The sequence below is a fragment of the Mauremys reevesii genome, linkage group 8 (genome assembly GCF_016161935.1).
Source record: "Mauremys reevesii isolate NIE-2019 linkage group 8, ASM1616193v1, whole genome shotgun sequence".
NCBI lineage: Eukaryota > Metazoa > Chordata > Testudines > Geoemydidae > Mauremys > Mauremys reevesii.
The window spans coordinates 40,694,634-40,719,737 of NC_052630.1; the positions used below are offsets into that span (position 1 = coordinate 40,694,634).

At 48.0% G+C, this 25,104-nt stretch overlaps 1 protein-coding gene across 1 annotated transcript in view; it reads right to left on the minus strand.

The window, feature by feature from the left end:
* OLFML2B (olfactomedin like 2B) overlaps window positions 1–25,104 on the minus strand; it is a 110,442-nt gene that overhangs the window by 50,645 nt on the left and 34,693 nt on the right. The window contains exon 3 of the mRNA XM_039484784.1: window positions 1,896–2,003. Within this exon, the coding sequence (XP_039340718.1) occupies window positions 1,896–2,003 (108 nt within the window). The remainder of the gene's footprint in view (window positions 1–1,895; window positions 2,004–25,104) is intronic.

Sequence of the window (25,104 nt, forward strand, 5' to 3'; positions counted from 1 at the left end):
CACCAGCGGTAGGGTAAAGTCAAGTGTCGACGAGAAACTCACCATCAACAGTGTACTGAAATTCATGATCGCCAATTATATGTGTTCCATTCATCCTAACCTTTCGAGATTGTACCACATTTTTCTGACCTTGCCAATAAGTAGTGCAGTTGCGGAACGATCCTTTAGCCAACTTAAACTTATAAAGTCCTACCTGTGGTCTACAATGGGTGAAGATAGATTGTCTGGATTAGCTTTGCTCTCCATTGAAAGACAATTGGCTACTGAAGTAGATTATAATAAAGTAATAGATAATTTTGCTAGAATGAAGCTTAGACGAAAGAGGCTGTTGTATTTGCTTCATAGATTATCATATTGTTTTGATCTTATCTTTGAAATATAAAATAAGTAAATAACACGTGTTTTTATTATGTTTTGATTTTATATACAATACTGTAAAACTTTTATATTTTAAATGCAAAATAACACACATACTTGTAAAAATATCATTCTTGTGTTTTTAGTTTAAGTACAAAATAAATATGTATAACAAATTTTAAAAGTATGTAATTAGTAATTTGATATGTTGGGTGGCGCCTTTTTTTATGTGTTCACTCCCCCTGTTAGAACCTGGCTACGCCACTGGTCACAGGGTTCATAAATGCAGCATCACCTTCCCACCACACATCCTCTTCTGAGAAACCCTTCTCATTGACCTGCCTTGACTGAGTTGCAAGATGTCATATATGTTGGTGTGTGGCTAAAATGTGATCTTCCGCCACACATATGGATTACTACAAACAGGCTCAGCATGGGCAGTCCCCAGTATTCTAAAACCATGAGTCAGGCCCCAAGAAATCATGAAGTTCTTCAAAAGTAAAACATTTTAAGTTCTTATTGTTTAGTCTTTAAAATTTTAGGTTACCCACTTAGGTCACATTTGCAAGCTTTTCTTCATAACCATGATATCTTACTTTTCTTTGAAATGAAAGCTGAGAGTCTCACAAAAATCACATGACTCCAGGAACTGGGGCTTTAAGAAGAGTATGAAATATCTCAGGACTTGTGAGAATTGGCAACACTGGTTAGGTAAAATTTTCAAAAGCACCTAAATGATTTAGAAACTGTAGCAAGATGCTGGTGCAAAAGCACCTAATCAGCTCCTGCCCAGTCAGCTCCAATCAAGGGAAACACATTGGGGCTAATGGAAAAGGCCTGATGCCAGCCTAAGGACTGGCAACACCTGCTGGCCTGACAAGCCAAGGGCTAGAAAGACTGGGAGGGAGCCAGAAAGCAGGGGGCAGCCAGGAAGAAGTCAGTCAGGGAGGAAACTGGAGGCCTCCAAGCTGAAGGCTGACTCTGCCTGTAAAGGAGGTGACTAATCTTGTAAAGCTTGAATATAGATGGACACTGGTGGTGGGACAACCTGAAGCCTCTCTGAGTCTTATTGGGGGCAGCAAGTGGGCCCCAGGAAGAGGGGCGGGTCGTGAACCCTGTTATAGGAACCTAAGTCTCATTTTCAAAAGTTACTTAGGCACTTAGGAATCTAAGCCTCAGTGAAAGACAATGGAACTTAGGCAACTACCGGCCACATGTTCAAAGGCCTTTTGGCATCTAAAGATGCAGCTAGGCATCAAGCAGGATTTCCAAAATTGCCTAGGTGCCTAAAAATCTTTGAATATCTAATCACTTCTGAAATGTTACCCCTTGATCTCTTTTCTCCAAATGTCCAGTCATAGGTCATGATGACAGTGGCCACACAGTTAAATGAAATGGTGGCTAATTACCAGTTCTCCCACAAGGAATGGAACACCATGATTTGGCTCCAGATACCAAACGATTAGGTGCCATTTCATTTTGCATGACGTCGTCTCTAACAAAACAACCCAAAGAAAAAGAAATGGATCTCATCTTACCTCCTCTAGTTTCTCCACTCGGCCCACCAATTTTGTTGTGACTGAGTGTAACTTTAGAAGGTCTAAGCCATAGAAAGTGCTTTCTAGCATCTCTATGATGGAGGATAGCTGTAAAACAAAAGTGACATAATGTTAATCAAGATGGGACTTGCATCGTCTCCCACTTTTCTCTGCTATACAATATCAGCTTGGCTTTAAGACAAGATTTTCCATTCATATCCGCAGCCTGGAGAATTTTGGAATCAAAAGAAAACATGCAGAGCTAAGTGGAGCATTTTAGGAATTTATATGGATACAAAAGGCATCTGCATTTACACTAGCTAGTGTTAAAATTAGCATGTACTGTAAGGATTTATACTGCTCACCAGCTAGGAAAAAATGTCCACAAACAGGAAGGTATTACACAGTTAGGCGCTTTATAGCATGGATGGTTACACCCTCCTCTAACATCCACGCTGGCCACTGCTCAAGAAAGAACACAGGACAAGTTGGGCCATTGTTCAGTTCTAGTGCAGCAAGTCTTTAAATAGATACGTGGGGAAACAACAGATACAACAATGGGATATAAACAATAAAACAATATTGGCTGGGATTTTTCATAGATTCTAGGACTGGAAGGAACCTCAAGAGGTCATCGAGTCCAGTCCCCTGCCCTCATGGCAGGACCAAATACTGTCTATCTAGACCATCCCTGATAGACATTTATCTAATCTTCTCTTAAATATCTCCAGAGATGGAGATTCCACAACCTCTCTAGGCAATTTATTCCAGTGTTTAACCACCCTGACAGTTAGGAACTTTTGCCTAATGTCCAACCTAAACCTCCCTTGCTGAAGTTTAAGCCCCTTGCTTCTTGTTCTATTCTTGGAGGCTAAGATTAACAAGTTTTATCCCTCCTCCTTATGACACCCTTTTAGATACCTGAAAACTGCTATCATGTCCCCTCTCAGTCTTCTCTTTTCCAAACTAAACAAACCCAATTCTTTCAGCCTTCCTTCGTAGGTCATGTTCTCAAGACCTTTAATCATTCTTGTTGCTCTTCTTTGGACCCTCTCCAATCTCTCCACATCTTTCTTGAAATGTGGTGCCCAGAACTGGACACAATACTCCAGTTGAGGCCTAACCAGTGCAGAGTAGAGCGGAAGAATGACTTCTCATGTCTTGCTTACAACACAGCTGTTAATGCATCGCAGAATCATGTTTGCTTTTTTGCAACAGCATCACACTGTTGACTCATATTTAGCTTGTGGTCTACTATTACCCGTAGGTTCCTTTCTACCGGACTCCTTCCTAGACAGTCTCTTCCCATTCTGTATGTGTGAAACTGATTGTTCCTTCCTAAGTGGAGCACTTTGCATTTGTCTTTATTAAACTTCATCCTGTTTACCTCAAACTATTTCTCTAATTTGTCCAGATAATTTTGAATTATGACCCTATCCTCCAAAGCAGTTACAATCCCTCCCAGTTTGGTATCATCTGCAAACTTAATAAGCGTACTTTCTATGCCAATATCTAAGTTGTTGATGAAGATATTGAACAGAGCCGGTCCCAAAACAGACCCCTGCGGAACCCCACTTGTTATACCTTTCCAGCAGGATTGGGAACCATTAATAACTACTCTGAGTACGGTTATCCAGCCAGTTATGCACCCACCTTATAGTAGCCCCATCTAAGTTGTATTTGCCTAGTTTATTGATAAGAATATCATGCGAGACTGTATCAAATGCATTACTAAAATCTAGGTATACCACATCCACCACTTCTCCCTTATCCACAAGACTTGTTATCCTATCAAAGAAAGCTATCAGATTGGTTTGACATAATTTGTTCTTTACAAATCCATGCTGACTATTCCCTATCACCTTACCACATTTTGGGTGGCCTCCTCTGCATTCAGGAGGATGGTTCAGCTACCGCTGTGTATTTCTGTTTCTGTGTGGATGTGCCATGAGAACAGGCTCTCTATTGGCTGTTCCAGAACCCAACAGCATACAGGTGCATAAGATGAAACAAAACCTGGCACATTGCAGAGCCTGAAGAAGGCTTGGGGTCAAGATTTGGGTGCTGGGAATCATTAACAAACCAAGATAGAAGAGGCAGCACTCTACTGAGCTCCACTGTGATGTTATTGACATAAATTGTAACCATATAGATCATTGTTGCAACCACTATTATATATTTGAAGCAAATATTCTACAAAGGTTGTCGTGTGAGGTGTCTATGAAGAGGGTATGATTGGCTGGTTATAATTATGCTATCTGTATGTGTCTACCTTTTTTGTAGTTGAAGTTATGAATATTGCCTATGTACTTGTATCTTAATGTGTTTTAATTCTAAGTGAAGCATTTGGTCAGCTTCTTGAGAAAGGACTATTCTCAGTAAATGCCCAGTCAAGAAACACTTAACTGACAGTGAACTTTGGGAGATGCCTATCCACTTCTGAGCTTTCCTGGGAACATTCAAACTAACATGTAAACAATGGCATTGGCCTGTAAAGAACTGAGTCATGCATGGACATGTGACTTGCCCATGTGACTCCAAACTCCATCTTGTTGCTGTGATTTTGCACAGGAGAACCAAGAGGTTTAAGCCCACAAGAGAGAGAATATAAAAGGCCCTGGAAACCCCTCCATTTTGTCTTCAATCCTGCTTCATACTTCTGGGGGAACCTTGCTACATACTGAAGTTCTGAACAAAGGACTGAATTACCCATCCCAGCTGTGGCTGTAGTCCAGAGACTTGATTTGAACCAGCAATTTATTGCATCACTGCTACAAGCCTGAACCAAGAACTTTGCCATTACTGTATGTAATTGATTCCATTTAACCAATTTGAACTCTCATCTATATTTCTTTCTTTTTATGAATAAACCTTTAGATTTTAGATTCTAAAGGATTGGCAACAGCATGATTTGTGGATAAGATCTGACTTGTATATTGAACTATGTCTGGGGCTTGGTCCTTTGGGATCGGGAGAACCTTTTTTTCTTTTACTGGAGTATTGGTTTTCATAACCATTCATCCCCATAAGGAGTGGCACTGGTGGTGATACTGGGAAACTGGAGTGTTTAAGGGAATTGCTTTTATGACTTATGGTTAGCCAGTGGGGTAAAACCAAAGTCCTCCCTGTTTGGCTGGTTTGGTGTGCCTTAAAAAAAACCAAAAAACTCCAGCTTTGGGTTGTAACTGCCCTGCTCTAAGCAATTTGTCCTGAATTGATACTCTCAGTTGTGTCCCGCCAGAGGCAGCATCGTTACATCCACCCACAAACACTGTCCAGAATACCAGAACATCTAGATAACGCTCTGAAAAAGTGATCAGCAGTGAACACAGTTAACAAAGTGTACATTAACCAAATTAAAATTAATGTCCTGCTGAGGCTGAACCATTTCCTCCAAGTTCGCCCTGTAAGATGCTGTCACGGAGTGTGGGGGAGTCAGGGCCCTGCACCCCCCTCTTCCTGCGATTCACTGTGACTCTCCGCCAGCCAGTAAAACGGAAGGTTTATTAGACGACAGGAGCACAGTTCCAAACAGAGACTGTAGGTGTGACAGTACCTCCCATAAGGCTTTATGGAAATATGCTTAGAATGTGTTTATGCTACATATGCCATGTAACATATCTCCATAAAGGTTATGATCTACTGAATGTATTAATCCTATTTGTATGAATGTATCATTTTTGTATTTGAAGTTATGAATGTTATGAATGTTGGCTGTGTACTGGCTTGATTTCTAAATAACCTTAGTAGAGCATTTGGTCAGTTCCTGGAGAAAGGAATGTTGAAATTAAGTACTGTGATAGACCCAGGCCAGTTGGGTACAGCAGAATAGCAGAAGGCAGATATACTGGCCACTGGATTAACAGTTTTCTGTTCCCTGACTGACCAGAGCAGGGGCTGCTCCAGGCTAATGAGAACACCTGACTCTAATTAACCTGCAAAGAGTCAGGTGAGGCCATTCAGTTAATGTGACCACCTGACTCTAATTAAGGCCCTGCTGTTACTATAAAAAGGGCTCACTCCAGTCAGGCAGGGGAGCCAGGGAGTCAGAGGAGAGGAAGTGCGGCTGGTTACTGAAGACACCCTCAAACCATCGTTAAATGAGCACTAAGGTAAGGGTGAAGAAGGGAAAAGCAGGAGAGCTGTGGGGAAGTGGCCCAGGGAAATGTAGCAACTCTGGCAGTGAAAGGTTGGCTGCCAACAACTGCTACCATTAGGGTCCCTGGGCTGGAACCCGGAGTAGAGGGCGGGCCTGGGTTCCCCCCCAACCCACCACTACAGGAACAGCTCCTGGAAGGGGAAGTCAGGTCCCTGTCAGGACAGGAGGCTGAACAGAGACTGTGGGAGTTCTCTCACCAACCTCCTTGCAGCCTATGATGAAAAGGGCTCAGTAGACTGTAACCCTGGCCCTAGAGAGAGAAGGGCTACGTGGAGGGTCACAGTGAGCCACTGAGGCTAGCATAAACTGCCTAGAAGCGCAGGACCCACAGGAGCAAGGTCAGAGCTCTGCCACAACTGGTGTCAGGGGTGGGATTGTGATTGTTCACAGCATGGTGGAACAAAGAGGTGTTTACCAAAAAAAAAAAAAAAAACCAACCAAAAAAAAAACAAAACAAAAAAAGGGTGCACTGGGGTTTTTGGTTGTGGGGTTTTTTTATTGTTATTTGTACCACCATGGAGGAGGTGGTGAGAGCACTGGTGCAAGCCACAGCGGCCGAGCAGGAGGCAACACGGGCTCAGGCAATGGCACAACAGGAGTCCATGAGGTTACAGCAGGAAACCAACCAATTATTAATGAGCCAGGCGACCCAAGATCGAGCCCTCCTGCGCGAGGTTGTGGACCAGCTGAAGATCCTCACCACCCAGGCCCAGGGGTCCAATGGGACACGAACCCTGAGGGCCACTGGTTGTCTGCCAAAGATGACGGCAGATGATGACATAGAGGCGTATCTCCTCTCATTTGAAAGGACTGCACAGCATGAGACGTGGCCCCTGGAGCAGTGGGCCTGCATTCTCGCCCCTTTCTTGTGCGGAGAGGCCCAGAAGGCCTACTTTGATCTGCCCACTCAGGATGCCACTGACTATTACCGGCTGAGGGCAGAGATCCTAGCACGATCCGGGGTGACAGCAGCAGTACGGGCCCAGAGGTTCCAGGAGTGGAAATACAGGGAGAACAAACCTCCAAGGTCCCAACTTTTCGACCTCATACACCTCGCTCGGAAGTGGTTACGGCCTGAGGCATGCAGCCCAGAGGAGATATTAGAGACTTTGGTCATGGACCATTACATGCGGGGGCTGCCGCCAGATATCCGCAAATGGGTCTGCCAGAACGATCCGTCCACCTATGACGAAATGATCACATTGGTGGAAAGATGGATAACCCAACTACCCAAGGAAGGCCCCTCACGAAACAAACATTTGACGCCGACCATGGAGGGTCGGGCAGCCAATCCTCCAGGAAGTCCTAGGTGGAAGAAGAGGGAGGTTGAAAACCGGTCAGAAACCCAGAAGGAAGGGGAAGGGCTGAGTGGGGGGAACCCTGGGACTAAATCTCCTAACCCACGTGATAGGGGAATGACTAGAAGCAATTATAGGTGTTATGGGTGCGGGGAGTTGGGGCACATAGCTGCCCAATGCCCCAGTGTCATAGAGCCAAGGCAGTGTAACCTGGGGAATGGGGAAGACCCATGCAGCCTACTCAATATTGTAGGGGTCGCAGTCACCCCACATAAATATACAAGGCAGGTAAAGTTGAATGGGGTACAAACCATGGCACTCGTAGACTCAGGAAGTGCTATCACCCTGATTTCGGGTAAATTAGTGAAGCGCAGCCAGTTAATGCAGACGAAGCGTACAGGGGTAACCTGTGTCCATGGGACTGTTAGCTACTACCCCATCATACCAGTAAAAATTGAAATTCAGGGAAATGTCACCGGTGTGAAAGCAGGGGTAGTTCCAAACCTCCCATATCCCGTGCTCATAGGTAGAGATTTCCCTGGGTTTGGAAACTTGCTCCCACCGGAGGAATTAGAGGGAGAGGAGCTCCCCGAAATTCAGGGGGGTTCCACAGCAGAATGTCACCTCCCATTTTTCGTGGAAATGTCCCAGGAGCTATTCCCTGTCCCAGGGAAAGGCAGGAAGACCAAAAGAGAAAGAAGGGTAGCCAAGGCCTTGGGTACCCGAATCCTGATACAAGGACAGAGGGTCGCCTGTGTAGGCAGACGTACACGGGCAACTGAAGGGGAGGGCCCTGAGACAGAGGAGGGGTCAGAGACCACTTCCAACCCCAACCTCACGGAGCCAGCCAAGAGGGCAGAGACAGATCCCCCAGAGTTCAGGCTGTTAAACCCAGAGAGAGAGACTTTTGGACGGGACCAGGTGGAAGACCCAAGGTACGAGAACGCCAGGAAGGAGGTGGCTGAGATAGATGGGGTACCCATAGAGGGAAAGGACCAGGGGCCAGGGCCTTATTTTGTGATCAAGAGGAATCTCCTATACCGGGTTGTGCAAATGCAGGAGCAAGAGGTACACCAACTCCTAGTCCCCCGGAAACACCAGAAGGCAATATTAAGCCTCGCTCACAGTCACCTTTTTGGAGGACACTTGGGAGTGGAGAAAACCCAGGCGCGAATCTTACGCAGGTTCTTCTGGACGGGGATACATGAAGACGTCCGGCAGTACTGTGCCTCTTGCCCTGAATGTCAACTGCACAGCCCTCGTCCACATCTAAGACCTCCTCTGGTACCCCTGCCGATCATAGAAGTCCCATTCGAGCGGATCGCCATGGATCTTGTGGGGCCATTAGAGAAAACGACCCGAGGCCACCAGTATGTGCTTGTCATCCTAGACTATGCAACCAGGTACCCAGAAGCTGTCCCCTTATGAAATACAGTTTCCAAGAGCATTGCCAAAGAATTAGTGGCAATCTTTGCCCGGGTAGGGCTACCAAAAGAAATCCTCACAGACCAGGGAACACCATTCATGTCCAAGTTGATGAAGGATTTGTGTTCCCTGCTCCATGTCCAGACGCTGCGGACCTCAGTTTACCATCCACAAACTGATGGTCTGGTGGGAAGATTTAACCGAACCCTCAAGGCCATGATAAGAAAGGTGGTAAGCAAGGATGGGAAAGATTGGGACAACCTACCACCGTACCTCATGTTCGCCATCCGTGAGGTTCCCCACGCTTCCACCGGATTCTCCCCATTTGAGCTGTTGTATGGACGCAACCCCCGAGGCATTCTGGACATAGCCAAGGAAATTTGGGAGGAGGAACCCAGTGAGGGGAAGAATGTAATAGAACATGTACTACAGATGAGGGATCGGATAGTCCGGGTCACTCCGATAGTGAGGGAACACCTAGAGAAGGCCCAAGAGACCCAGAGAACCTACTACGACCGCCAAGCCAAGCTTCGTCAGTTTCAACCTGGTGACCGAGTAATGGTACTGGTACCCACGGCCGAAAGTAAGCTGTTGGCCCAGTGGCAAGGGACCTATGAAATAGTTGAACCCGTAGGGAAAGTAAATTATAAGGTGCGACAACCAGGACGTCGAAAAGTAGAGCAGATATATCATGTCAACCTTCTGAAACCATGGCATGCGCGAGAGGCATGCACAGTGATTCGAGAAGGGCTGCACCCAGGGAACAAAAATCCTGAACAGGTGAGGGTGTCTCCTGATCTAACGACAGCACAGAAGAAAGAGGTAACTGAGATGATTGCCCAATATCAAGATGTATTCTCGACAAAGCCAGGTCGCACAACCGGGACATATCACCACATCATCACAAACCCTGGGGCCAGAGTAACTATGAGGCCCTACCGGGTGCCAGCAGCCAAAAGGGAGGAAATAAAAGCAGAAGTCAGGAAAATGCTGGAGATGGGGGTCATCGAAGAATCCCACAGTCAGTGGTCCAGCCCAATAGTGTTGGTGCCCAAACCTGATGGCACCACAAGGTTCTGCAACGACTTCCGTCGACTAAATGAGATATCCCAGTTTGATGCCTACCCTATACCCCGCATAGACGAACTAGTGGACCGTCTGGGGAATGCCCGGTACTTGACAACCTTAGACTTGACAAAGGGGTACTGGCAGATTCCCCTAGCCGAAGATGCAAAGGAAAAGACGGCGTTTTCTACACCAGAGGGTCTCTTCCAATATACGGTCCTTCCTTTTGGACTACATGGGGCTCCAGCTACCTTTCAGCGCCTCATGGACAAGTTATTACGCCCCCATACCAGTTATGCTGCGGCCTACTTGGATGACGTGGTGATTCATACCCCAGACTGGGAGACCCACTTGGAAAAAGTGGGAGCGGTCCTTGATACCTTCCGGCGAGCTGGCCTTACGGCGAACCCTATTAAGTGTGCTGTAGGGTTCACGGAGGCAAAATATCTTGGCTACGTGGTAGGAAAAGGTCTAGTGAAACCCCAACTGAATAAGTTAGAGGCCATCCAAAATTGGCCTCGGCCGAGTCGTAAGAAGCAGGTCCGAGCATTTCTAGGAGTGGTGGGGTATTACCAGCGTTTCATCTCCCATTTTGCTACAAGGGCGAGTCCCCTAACGGACTTAGTGAAGGCCCATGGTCCTGATCCAGTGAGATGGTCCGATGCAGCAGAAAGGGCATTCGCGGACTTACGGACTGCCTTCTGCAGTAACCCCGTATTGATAGCCCCAGATTTCAACAAGGACTTTATCCTACAGACAGATGCATCCGAGGTAGGGTTAGGGGCCATCCTGTCGCAGATGGTTGGGGAGGAGGAACACCCAGTTCTCTACCTCAGTAGGAAACTCCTTCCGAGGGAACAAAAATATGCAGCTCTAGAGAGAGAGTGCTTCGCTGTAAAATGGGCCATGGAAACGTTGCGTTACTACCTGCTGGGGCGCAGATTTATCCTTGTGACTGACCATGCCCCTCTTCAATGGATGCAACGGAACAAGGAAAAGAACACAAGGGTAACCAGGTGGTTCTTATCCCTCCAACCTTTCCAGTTCCGCATAGAGCACAGAGCAGGGAGTCGTCATGGCAATGCCGATGGCTTATCACGCGTACACTGTCTGGCATCCCAAGCTGCCCAACCTCTTGGTGTTGAGCAGGGGGGAGGGATATGTGATAGACCCAGGCCAGTTGGGTACAGCAGAATAGCAGAAGGCAGATATACTGGCCACTGGATTAACAGTTTTCTGTTCCCTGACTGACCAGAGCAAGGGCTGCTCCAGGCTAATGAGAACACCTGACTCTAATTAACCTGCAAAGAGTCAGGTGAGGCCATTCAGTTAATGTGACCACCTGACTCTAATTAAGGCCCTGCTGTTACTATAAAAAGGGCTCACTCCAGTCAGGCAGGGGAGCCAGGGAGTCAGAGGAGAGGAAGTGCGGCTGGTTACTGAAGACACCCTCAAACCATCATTAAATGAGCACTAAGGTAAGGGTGAAGAAGGGAAAAGCAGGAGAGCTGTGGGGAAGTGGCCCAGGGAAATGTAGCAACTCTGGCAGTGAAAGGTTGGCTGCCAACAACTGCTACCATTAGGGTCCCTGGGCTGGAACCCGGAGTAGAGGGTGGGCCCGGGTTCCCCCCCAACCCACCACTACAGGAACAGCTCCTGGAAGGGGAAGTCAGGTCCCTGTCAGGACAGGAGGCTAAACAGAGACTGTGGGAGTTCTCTCACCAACCTCCTTGCAGCCTATGATGAAAAGGGCTCAGTAGACTGTAACCCTGGCCCTAGAGAGAGAAGGGCTACGTGGAGGGTCACAGTGAGCCACTGAGGCTAGCATAAACCGCCTAGAAGCGCAGGACCCACAGGAGCAAGGTCAGAGCTCTGCCACAGTACCTAATCAAGAAACACTTAAAGGACAATGGATCTTGGAATTCTCCAATCCACATCAGAAGTCTACTTGAGGCCGTTCAAGGTAGCATGTAAACAATGGATGCTACCTGTAAAATCTGAGAGTCGTGCATGGACATGTGACTTGCCCAGGTGACTCCTAAACTCCATCTTGGAGCTGGACTTTGCATAGGAGTGAGGAAGGGGTCTCCACCCACAAGAGAAAGTCTATTTAAACCCCTGGAGACGCCTCCATTTTGTCTTCAGCTGGCTAAAGAGAGAGCCTCTCCAACCCCCAGGATACTTGAAAGAAACTGGAACAAAGGACAGTGTGCAAGGGGTATAAGTGATTGCTGGACCCAGGCTAAAAGGAGATTAGTCTGTAAAAGGGAGCATTCTGGAACTGAGGATCTTATCTGTATTCAGTTTGATTAGACATAGATTTGTGCATTTTATTTTATTTTGCTTGGTGACTTACTTTGTTCTGTCTGTTACTACTTGGAACCACTTAAATCCTACTTTCTGTATTTAATAAAATCACTTTTTACTTATTAATTAACTCAGAGTATGTATTAATACCTGGGGGAGCAAACAACTGTGCATATCTCTCTATCAGTGTTATACAGGGCAAACAATTTATGAGTTTACCCTGTATAAGCTTTATACAGGGTAAAACAGATTTATTGGGGTTTAGACCCCATTGGGAGTTGGACATCTGAGTGTTAAAGACAGGAACACTTCTGTTAGCTGCTTTCAGGTAAACCTGCAGCTTTGGGGCAAGTAATTCAGACCCTGGGTCTTTGTTGGAGCAGACAGGAGTGTCTGGCTCAGCAAGACAGGGTGCTGGGGCCCCAATCTGGCAGGGAAAGCAGGGATAGAATCATAGACTTTAAGGTCAGAAGGGACCATTATGATCATCTAGTCTGACCTCTGGCACAATGCAGGCCACAGAATCTCACCCACCCACTCCTGTATCAAACCTGTGTCTGAGCCATTGAAGTCCTCGAATTGTGGTTTAAAGACTTCAAGGTGCAGAAAACCTTCCAGCAAGTGACCCATGCCCCAGGCTGCAGAGGAAGGCGAAAAACCCCCAGTGCTTCTGCCAATCTGCCCTGGAGGAAAATTCCTTCCCGACCCCAAATATGGTGATCAGCTAAATCCTGAGCATGTGGGCAAGACTCACCAGCCAGCACTCAGGAAAGAATTATCTGTAGTAACTCAGATCCCACCCCATCTAACATCCCATCACAAGCCATTGGGCATATTTACCACTAGTAGTCAAAGATAAATCTCATTATACCATCCCCTCCATAAACTTATCAAGCTTATTCTTGAAGCCAGATATGTCTTTTGCCCCCACTACTCCCCTTGGAAGGCTGTTCCAGAACTTCACTCCTCTGATGGTTAGAAACCTTCGTCTAATTTCAAGTCTAAACTTCCTGATAGCCAGTTTATATCCATTTGTTCTTGTGTCCACATTGGTACTGAACTTAAATAGTTCCTCTCCCTCCCTGGTATTTATTCCTCTGATATATTTATAAAGAGAAATAATATCTCCCCTCAGCCTTCTTTTGATTAGGCTAAACAAACCAAGCTCTTTGAGTCTCCTTTCATATGACAGGTTTTCCATTCCTCGGATCATCCTAGTAGCCCTTCTCTGAACCTGTTTCAGTTTCAATTCATCCTTCCTAAACATGGGAGACCAGAACTGCACACAGTATTCCAGATGAAATCTCACCAGTGCCTTTTATAACGGTACTAACACCTCCAAATCTCTACTGGAAATACCTCGTCTGATGTATCCCAAGACTGCATTAGCTTTTTTCACAGCCATATCACATTGGCGGCTCATAGTCGTCTTGTGATCAACCAATACTCTGTGGTCCTTCTCCTCCTCTGTTACTTCCAACTGATGCCTCCCCAGCTTATAACAATAGTTCTTGTTATTAATCCCTAAATGCATGACCTTGCATTTTTCACTATTAAATTTCATCCTATTACTATTACTCCAGTTTACAAGGTCATCCAGATCTTCCTGTATGATATCCCTGTCCTTCTCTGTATTGGCAATACCTTCCAGCTTTGTGTCATCTGCAAACTTTATTAGCACAGTCCCATTTTTTGTGCCAAGGTCAGTAATAAAAAGATTAAATAAGATTGGTCCCAAAACCGATCTCTGAGGAACTCCACTAGTAAACTCCCTCCAGCCTGACAATTCACCTTTCAGTACGACACATTGTAGTCTCCCCTTTAACCAGTTCCTTTATCCACCTTTCAATTTTCATATTGATCCCCATCTTTTCCAATTTAGCTAATAATTCCCCATGTGGAACCGTATCAAACACCTTACTGAAATCGAGGTAAATTAGATCCACTACATTTCTTTCGTCTAAAAAATCTGTTTCCTTCTCAAAGAAGGAGATCAGGTTGGTTTGGCACGATCTACCTTTTGTAAAACCATGTTGTATTTTGTCCCAATTACCATTGACCTCAATGTCCTTGACTACTTTTTCCTTCAACATTTTTTCCAAGACCTTGCATACTACAGATGTCAAACTGAGAGGCCTGTAGCTGCCTGGATCACATTTTTCCCCTTTCTTAAAGATAAGAACTATGTTAGCAATTCTCCAGTCATACAGTACAACCCCTGAGTTTACAGATTCATTAAAAATTCTTGCTAATGGGCTTGCAATTTCATGTGCCAGTTCCTTTTAATATTCCTGGATGAAGATTATCTGGGCCCCCTGATTTTGTCCCATTAAACTGTTCGAGTTTGGCTTCTACCTCGGATGTGGTAATATCTACCTCCATATCCTCATTCCTATTTGTCATCCTGCCATTATCCCTAAGCTCCTCATTAGCCTCATTAAAGACTGAAAAAGCAACAAAGAATCCTGTGGCACCTTATAGACTAACAGACGTTTTGCAGCATGAGCTTTCGTGAGCTTCACACCTCAACTGCTAGAACAGGGCCTCATCCTCCCTGATTGAACTAACCTCGTTATCTCTAGCTTGCTTCTTGCTTGCATATATAAACCTGCCCCTGGAAATTTCCACCACTTGCATCCGAAGAAGTGGGTATTCACCCACGAAAGCTCATGCTGCAAAACGTCTGTTAGTCTATAAGGTGCCACAGGATTCTTTGTTGCTTTTACAGATCCAGACTAACACGGCTACCCCTCTGATATTAAAGACTGAGGCAAAGTATTTGTTTAGATATTGGGCCATGCCTAGATTATCCTTAACCTCCACTCCATCCTCAGTGTTTAGCAGTCCCACTTCTTCTTTCTTTGTTTTCTTCTTATTTATATGGCTATAGAACCTTTTACTATTGGTTCTAATTCCCTTTGCAAGGGAAAACTCTACGTGGCTTTTGGCCTTTCTGACTTTATACCTACATGTTCTGACCTCAATAAGGTAGCTTTCCTTGCTGATCATTCCCATCTTCCATTCCTTGTAGGCTTTCTGCTTTTTCTTAATCACCTCTCTGAGATGCTTGCTCATCCAGCTTGGTCTACAATTCCTGTCTATGAATTTTTTCCCCTTTCTTGGGATGCAGGCTTCTGATAGTTTCTGCAACTTTGACTTGAAGTAATTCCAGGCTTCCTGCACCTTTAGATCCCCAAGATCTTGAGTCCAATCCACTTCCCTAACTAATTTACTTAATTCTTTAAAGTTAGCCCTTTTGAAATAAAAAACTTTAGTCCCAGATCTATTTTTGTTTATCCTTCCATCTAGTTTGAACTGAATTAGCTCATGATCGCTCAAACCAAGGTTGTCCCCTACAACCATTTCTTCTATGAGGTCCTCACTACTCACCAAAACCAAATCTAAAATGGCATCCCCTCTTGTTGGTTCAGCAACTACTTGGTGAAGGAATCCATCAGCTACTGCATCTAGGAAAATCTGAGCCCTATTATTATTACTAGCACTTGTCCTCCAGTCTGGGAAGTTAAAACCTCCCATGATAATACAATTCCCATTAGTATTTACTTCATTAAAAACATTAAAGAGGTCTCTATCCATATCCAAATCAGATCCCGGCAGTCTATAGCACATCCCAAGCACTATCTCAGGGGTGGCTCTAGTAGCTTTCTTCCCCAATGTGATTTTTGCCTAGACAGACTCTGTCTTATCCATTCCATCCCTTCTTATTTCTTTACAGTCTACTTCATCATTGATATACAATGCTACTCCACCACCTCTGCCTTTATTTCTGTCTTTCCTAAACAGCACATACCCTTCAATACCTGTACTCCAGTCATGACTACTATTACACCATGTTTCTGTTATCCCTATAATATCCGGTTTCACTTCCTGCACCACTAACTCTAGTTCCTCCATTTTGTTACCTAGGCTCCTTGCATTGGTGTACAAACATCTTAATTCTTGCTGTACGGGTAAAGAATGTGAGTGAAGCCAATTAGGCCCAGACATTCTACCACCAGTATCACCTATTAGAATTGTATCTACACTACCCTTCCTCCATATGTCCATTCTCCTACCCATGACAGTATCCTTTCTTGCTTCGTTTTCTTCCCTCTCGATGTTAAAATCCGGCGTGGAGATTACTTGGACATCTCCCAACCATCTCCCCCCAATTCCTAGTTTAAAGCTCTCTTAATTAGTTGTGCCAGCCTCCATCCTAAAAGTCTACTTCCCTCCCTACTCAGGTGAAGTCCATCCCAAGAGAACAGTCCTCTGTCCAGGAATGCCTCCCAATGGCCATACATCTCAAAGCCCTCCTTATAGCATCACTGCCTGAGCCATCTGTTGATTGCCATAATCTCATCACAAAGTAGTCTGGGCACATCAGGTGGCAGCTCCCAGGGGATTTCTGTGATCTAACCCATCTCAGTAGGTACAAACAGGACCCCTCAGTCAGGTCCCTTGGGGGGGCAGGAAGCTTAGACCACAGCCCTGGGGTTCCCTCCGTTTCCCCAGACCGCTCCAAACTGAAACCCCCTCCAGCAGTCTCCTCCAGCCACAAACCCCAGCTCCTCCTCCAGCCTTTGTCCAGTTTCCCGGGAAAAGGTATCACCTGGCCCCAACCCCCATCCTAGCTCAGGTTACAGGCTCAGGAATCATCCCTCAAGTAAAGTTACCCCCTGCTATCCCATTCCCAGTGCAGACAGTCCCAGTAAAACTAGACGACATTCCCAGGTCAATCCGCACTGCTCCGTACTGCATCACAGATGCCTCTTCTGGAACAGAAAGCAGCTGGACTGAATTTGTGGAGCATTAATTTGACTAAAAAAACCCCCAAATCAACCCACTAGAACTACAGGAAGACATCCACAGAGTGGTGCGATCAGAAAATTCAATCCTCTGGCAGCAGCGCCACAGTCCCAAGGAGGCTGACTCCACAGTGTCATCCACTTAAACACTCCAGTTCAATATATGGGCAACCAGACATGCCTGGACTTGTGTTCTCCAAACTCATGGACTAAGTATAAAATAAAACCACACATGCCACATGCATGCCCTTTCTCCCCTCCCCGCCGCAAGCAGCAAAGCACACAAGGAGAAGAGAGAACTGAAGACAGAACATGGGACTGGCCCAGGTATCAAAGGCAAACCACTGGGTGAAAAAAAAAAAATAATCTCTAGATTTGCCCAGTATACTAGGGTTGAGTTTAGACTGCACTGCATTTTTTTTTTCTTTTTTTTTTAAAACGGACTTTTTTTTTTCGCTTAAAAAAAATATCTTTTGTAGTCAATAAAATTGTTGAGTATCAATTCAGGACAAATTGCTTAGAGCAGGGCAGTCACACCCTAAGGCTGGGGTTCCTTCACTACCAAGGCACACCAAACCAGCCAAAGAGAGAAGACTTTGGTTTTACCCCCCCTGGCTAACCAGAAGTCATACAAGCAATTCCCTCAGACACTCCAGTTTCCCAGTATCACCACCAGCACCACTCCTTATGGGGATTATAGCAGGGTGATCACCCCGCTCCGGTGCGGAAGGGGTTAAAAACAGCCCTGGGAAAGGGCTGCCCCAGGGAGCCAATCAGGAGCGGGCTTGAGGCAGCCATTCAGGGCCGGGCTGGGAGTATAAGAAGGGCTAAGGGAGGAGCTGGGTCAGAGTCTCTCTCTAGCTTTGGAGAGAGATAAACCTAGCTGCCCAAAGGAGCAAAGGGTACCTTGGACAGAGCAGTGCTGAGGAAGGGGAGGCTAAGCTGGGGAGCTCAGGCCTGGCGACCTCCCAGGCTGAGGCCTGACAAAAAGGCCTACGGAGGTACTGGGGCTGCAGGGAAAGGCAGCAGGTCCAACCCCCTTGCAATTATGAGTGGCCATTACAAACTGAAGCCTGCCCCAGTGAAAGGGGGCTAGGTGATGACTGGCAGTAGCCACTGAGGCAAGATGTGTATAGAGGGTTGGGGGGTCCCCTGGGAGGGGAGACCCAGAGTGTGGTGGTACTACTAGGGCAGAACCTTGACGTAAAGGAGTACCGCGGTGCAGGAAGGACCTGGGGGCCTGAGGCAGGTGAGCCACTGGCTGGCAGAGGGCACTCCAAGGCTGGAAAAGAGCTAATTCCCAGGATGACCAACAGGAGGTGCCGCACTGGTGAGTCTCAACCTTGCTACAGAGATGAATGACTACAAAAACCAATACCACAGTAAAAGAAAAAAGGTTCTTCCGATCCCAGGTCAATATACCAGTTAGATTTTACACACAAATCACACTGTTGCCAACCTTTTAGAATCTAAAGGTTTATTAATAAAAGGAAAGAAATATAGATGACAGTTAAAATTGGTTAAATGGAATCAGTTACATACAGGAATAGCAACGTTCTTGGTTCAGGCTTGTAGCAGTGATGGAATAAACTGCTGGTTTAAGTTAAGTCTCTGGAGTACATCCACAGCTTGGATGGGTCATTCAGGCCATTGTTCAAAGCTTCAGTTTGTAGCCAAGTTCCTTCAGAGGTAAGAAGCAGGACTGAAGACAAAATGGAGAAGATGCAGCTGCTTTTTATAGTCTCTTGCCATGTGGCCTGTGCTTCCTTTGTTCCAAATACAAGCTGCCCAGCCATGGCTTGAAAGCCTTAGAGTCCTCTCCATTGGCATGTCCCTGCATGCCTGGCTGACTCATAAGGTGCGTCTGCCTTCTTTCAATGGGTCAGTTGTATAGCTGATGGTCCTTAATGGGCCATCAAGCAGGCCAGGCAGTGCTGATGCCAAACTGTCTGGGGTGTCACCCAGAAGCATAGCAAAAATTTGAAATACAGATAGTATAGAGCAGAGGTCTCAAACACGCGGCCCACGAGGTTATTTTCTGCAGCCCGTGAGCTCCTCGCTGCCCTCCCCCCGTGTTTACCTAGAGCGGCTCCGGCCCGACGCACATGGGGGCAGGGCAGGCTCCCTGCATGCCTGCCTGCCCTGCCCCTGCGCCACTTCGGGAAGCGGACAGAACCTGGGGGAGGAGAGGCACAGGGCTGTGTGTTGATGTTGCTTCAGGCACCGCCCCCGGCAGCTCCCTGTTCCTGGCCAATGGGAGATGCTGGGGGCGGTGCCTGAAGTAACAGCAACACACACACGTGCCCCTGCTCCCTCACGTTCCAGCTGCTTCCCGGAGTGGAGCTGAGTGGGGGCAGGGCAGGCAGGCAGGCAGGCAGGCAGGGGGCAGTTGAACCCCCTGCCGGTGTGCAGTCGAACCCCCTGCCCTGAGCCCTTTGCCGCACCCTGCACCCTGACCCCCTGCCACACTCCTCCTGCACCCCAACCCACTGCCTTGAGCCCCCTGCCACATCCCTCCTGCACCCTGATCCCCTGCCCTGACCCCGACACACCCCTCACCCCTGCCCTGAGCTCCCTGCCACACCCCTCCTGCACCCCCTGGGGGCAGGGAGGGGGCAGAGTTGGGTGGGGATTTCAGGGAAGGGGTTGGAATGGGGGTGGGGAAGGGGTAGGAAGCGGTGGGGCAGGGGCGGGGCCTCATGGAAGGGGTGGAGTGGGAGCGGGGCCGAGGGCGGCGGGGGAGAGGTGTCAGTAATGCGGCCTTTGGGCCAATGTACTAATCCTCATGTGGCCCTCATAGTCATTTGAGTTTGAGACCCCTGGTATAGAGCCAATACTTATAACTTTAAATACATAATGATACCTTCATGCAGATAGCATAATCATAATGAGCAAATCATAACCTTTTCATACACACCTTATTTGACCTCCTTTGTACAAAATTTGGTGCAACAATGATCTATAAGGTCACAGTTCATGTCAATAATGTCACACCCTGTTACCAGATTTCCCCATTACTTTGGGGTATGCTCATTTATTTGGGTTACTCTTCTGGGGGATGGGGGGAGAGGTGTTCCGTAATTCTATCCCTGTACTGCTTGTGTCATGTGTGTTTTCATAAGGAGCTCTACTTCTCCCATATGCAAGTCCCCTCTCAATGGAGCTATCCTGCAGGACCTAGGTTTCCTAGGGCTGTGTTCCTCCAGCCCCAGAACTGGATGAGCACACACACACACACAAACAGAGCAAGTCTGAGCGGACTGGGTCAAGCAGCACTTTGAAGCTGCCCCCCCGCTTAAATGTCCCAGACTCAGCACGTCCCTATCCCCACTTTCACATCACAATTGTACTGGTAGTAACCTACTTGATGAGCCAACCCCTCAGTATTTTGGGCACTGCAGGGATCTTTAGCTTAGGTAAAAGAAGCATTGCTGCAGAATAAATGAGGGAAGCTAGAAACACAAAGGAGTAAAGTTCAGCAAGAGAGAGAAGCAACCAACTTAACCATAGTCCACTGGGACTCCATCTTCTCCTGACTGATCGTGCTGGGGGCTCTCCCTGTCTCCAGCACTCGGGACCCTGAGCTACCACCATCACCTGGGAACCCCGACCTGTTCAAGCCTCATGTACTGACACCTCTCCCCCGCCGCCCTCGGCCCCGCTCCCACTCCACCCCTTCCATGAGGCCCCGCCCCTGCCCCACCGCTTCCTACCCCTTCCCCACCCCCATTCCAACCCCTTCCCTGAAATCCCCACCCCAACTCTGCCCCCTCCCTGCCCCCAGGGGGTGCAGGAGGGGTGTGGCAGGGAGCTCAGGGCAGGGGTGAGGGGTGTGTCGGGGTCAGGGCAGGGGATCAGGGTGCAGGAGGGATGTGGCAGGGGGCTCAAGGCAGTGGGTTGGGGTGCAGGAGGAGTGTGGCAGGGGGTCAGGGTGCAGGGTGCGGCAAAGGGCTCAGGGCAGGGGGTTCGACTGCACACCGGCAGGGGGTTCAACTGCCCCCTGCCTGCCTGCCCTGCCCCCACTCAGCTCCACTCCTTGTCCTCTAAGATCAAACCCTGATTTCTCTTGCTTAACAGAATCTATTGGCTGATTGGGTGTGCTCTCTTTGCTAACAACTATTAGCTATCAGAGGGGTAGCCGTGTTAGTCTAGATCTGTAAAAGCAGCAAAGAATCCTGTGGCACCTTATAGACTAACAGACGTTTTGGAGCATGAGCTTTTGTGGGTGAATACCCACTTCGTCGGATGCAAGTAGTGGAAATTTCCAGGGGCAGGTATATATATGCAAGCAAGCAGGGCTGGCTCCAGACCCCAGCGCGCCAAGCATGTGCTTGGGGCGGCATGCTGCGGGGGGCAGTCTGCCTGTCGCCGAGAGGGCGGCAGGCGGCTCCGGTGGACCTCCCGCAGGCGTGCCTGCGGAGGGTCCGCTGCTCCGCGGCTCCAGTGGACGTCCCGCAGACGTGCCTGCGGAGGGTCCGCTGGTCCCGCGGCTCTGGTGGACCTCCCGCAGGCATAGCTGCGGATGCTCCACCGGAGCTGCAGGACCAGCGGACCCTCCGCGGGCACATCTGCAGCAGGTCCACTGGAGCCGCGGGACCGGCGACCACCAGAGCGCCCCCCGCGGCATGCCGCCGTGCTTGGGGCGGCGAAATTACTAGAGCTGCCCCTGCAAGCAAGCAAGCTAGAGATAACGAGGTTAGTTCAATCAGGGAGGACGAGGCCCTGTTCTGAGGTGTGAAAACCAAGGGAGGAGAAACTGGTTTTGTAGTTGGCAAGCCATTCACAGTCTTTGTTTAATCCTGAGCTGATGGTGTCAAATTTGCAGATGAACTGAAGCTCAGCAGTTTCTCTCTGAAGTCTGGTCCTGAAGTTTTTTTGCTGCAGGATGGCCACCTTAAGATCTGCTATTGTGTGGCCAGGGAGGTTGAAGTGTTTTCCTACAGGTTTTTGTATATTGCCATTCCTAATATCTGATTTGTGTCCATTTATCCTTTTCCGTAGAGACTGTCCAGTTTGGCCGATGTACATAGCAGAGGGGCATTGCTGGCATATGATGGTGTATATTACATTCGTGGACGTGCAGGTGAATGAACCGGTGATGGTGTGGCTGATCTGGTTAGGTCCTGTGATGGTGTTGCTGGTGTAGATATGTGGGCAGAGTTGGCATCGAGGTTTGTTGCATGGATTGGTTCCTGAGCTAGAGTTACTATGGTGCGGTGTGCAGTTACTGGTGAGAATATGCTTCAGGTTGGCAGGTTGTCTGTGGGCGAGGACTGGCCTGCCACCCAAGGCCTGTGAAAGTGTGGGATCATTGTCCAGGATGGGTTGTAGATCCCTGATGATGCATTGGAGGGGTTTTAGCTGGGGACTGTATGTGATGGCCAGTGGAGTCCTGTTGGTTTCTTTCTTGGGTTTGTCTTTCAGTAGGAGGCTTCTGGGTACACGTCTGGCTCTGTTGATCTGTTTCCTTATTTCTTCGTGTGGGTACTGTAGTTTTGAGAATGCGTGGTGGAGATTTTCTAGGTGTTGGTCTCTGTCTGCGGGGTTAGAGCAGATATGGTTGTACCTCAGTGCTTGGCTGTAGACAATGGATCTTGTGGTGTGTCCGGGATGGAAGCTGGAGGCATGAAGGTAGGCATAGCGGTCGGTAGGTTTTCGGTATAGGGTGGTGGTAATGTGACCATCGCTTATTTGCACCGTGGTGTCTAGGAAGTGGACCTCCCGTGTAGATTGGTCCAGGCTGAGGTTGATGGTGGGGTAAAAGCTGTTGAAATCGTGGTGGAATTTTTCCAGAGTCTCCTTCCCATGGGTCCAGATGATGAAGATGTCATCAATGTCATCTATTAGCTAGGTACTCTGTTAGCCAGGTACTTTGCATCAACACAGACAGGAGCCTGTTCACCAGTTTTCAGATTGTTAATTGCTACCAATTCCAAGGCTGGACTCTGTCTTAAAGAAATACCACACAAATCCAAAGAGTCTGAGGATGAGTTTGCTTGCTCTCCCCTGCATCCTTAAGCATTCAGCCATAAAACTGTTCTGCTATGAAACAGCAGTAACCAAATCTGCCCTCAGACCCTGAAGCACAGACTGCTTACTCAAAGAATCAGCATGGAGACATTACACTCTCAACAACCTTGTCTTCCCAACAAGCTGGCCAAACACAGCCACTTGGTCAGGGCCGGCTCCAGGGGTTTTGCCGCCCCAAGCAGCCAAAAAAAAAAAAAAAAAAAAGCCGCGATCGCGATCTGTGGCAATTCAGCGGGACTTCCTTCGCTCCGAGCAGGAGTGAGGAACCCTCCGCTGAATTGCCGCCGAATACCTGAACGTGCCGCCCCACTCCAGAGTGGCCGCCCCAAGCACCTGCTTGCTAAGCTGGTGCCTGGAGCCGGCCCTGCACTTGGTTATGGGGCTGTTCAACTTTCTTAACAGCTTTTACTCCATCTGAGACCTTCTTAAAGCTACCCACACTGGATCTTTCAAAAGGAAAGTCAGTGGATCCATTCACAACAGTTAGGTGTGTGCGCACACCGCATACACGAATGTCGGAAATTTTTTCCCTAGCAGCTACTCGTCCAGTTATGGAGCCCCCTGGAGTGGTGCCAATTTGGTGCTCTATATATGACCCTGATGGCCCGGCCCCCCTTCAGTTCTTTCTTGCCAATACTCCGACAGAGGGGAAGGTGGGAGGGAATGGAATAGATATGAACAGCACATCTTGAAGAACAACAGTTACAGAAAAGGACCCCTGTTTTTTCTTCTTTGAGTGCTCATATCATATCAATTCCAGTTAGGTGACTCCCAAGCCATACCTTGGAGGTGGGGTCGGAGTCAAGGTATTGCAGACTGAAGAATTGCCCTGTCGAAGGCCACATCATCACGAGATTGGAGGACGATGGTGTAGTGAGAAGTGAAGGTGTGCACCGAGGCCCATGTGGCAGCCCTGCAGATTTCCTGGAGGGGTACGTGTGCCAGGAAGGCTGCTGACGAGGCCTGAGTCCTCGTGGAATGAGCCATAACAGCAGGCGACATTTGCCAGGTTATAACAAGTGTGGATACATGTGGTGATCCATGAAGATATTTGCTGGGAGGAAACCAGTGCACCTTTCATTCGTTCCACGATGGCAATGAACAAGTGGGTTGTCTTGCGGAATGGTTTTGTCCGGTCTATGTAGAAGGTGAGCGCTCTTCTGACATCCAGTGAATGCAGCTGCTGTTCTCGAAGGTCAGCATGTGGTTTTGGGTAGAAAACCAGCAGAAAAATGTCCTGGCTAACATGGAAACAGGATACAACTTTTGGTAAGAAAGCTGGATGAGGTCTCAGCTGAACTTTATCCTTATGGAAAATGGTATATGGCGGTTCACACGTGAGAGCCCATAGCTCGGAAACCCATCCTGCGGAGGTAATGCCTACTAGGAAGGCGATCTTCCAGGAGAGGTAGAGGAGTGAGCAGGAGGCCAGTGGCTCGAAAGGGAGACCCATAAGATGGGAAAGGACCAAATTAAGGTCCCAGGCCAGTACAGGCGACTTCATCGGGGGATGGACTTTTTCCAAGCCTTTCGGGAAGCTTCCCACAATGGCGTGTGCGGACCCAGAACGCATGGCCACACCCAGGTGAAATGCCAAGATAGCCACGAGATGAACCTTAAGCGAGACAAAAAGTTAGGTGTTGGTCCTTCAAGTGCACCAGGTAGTCCAGGATGCATGGGATTGAAGCTTGGAGCGGGAGCACCTGCCGTTGAGCGCACCAGATGGAAAACCTTTTCCATTTTGCTTCATACGTAATTCTGGTAGGTTTATGGCTTTCCAGGAGCACCTGTGTCACCAAGTTCGAACAGGTGCGCTCAGCCTGGTTCAACCACAGATCCTCCAGGCCATGAGGTGAAGTGACTGAAGGTCTGGGTGTAGGAGACGACTGTGGTTCTGTGAGATGAGGTCAGGGATGAGAGGTAGATGCAGTGAGGCCCGGATCGACAGATCCAAAAGAGTTGGGTACCAACTCTGGCAAGGCCAAGCTGGGGCCACCAGTATGACGTCCGCCTTGTCCCTGCAGACCTTGACGAGCACCATGTGGACCAGAGGATATGGCGAGAAAGCGTAAAGTAATTGGCTGGACCATAGGATCAGGGAGACATCTGCGATCGAG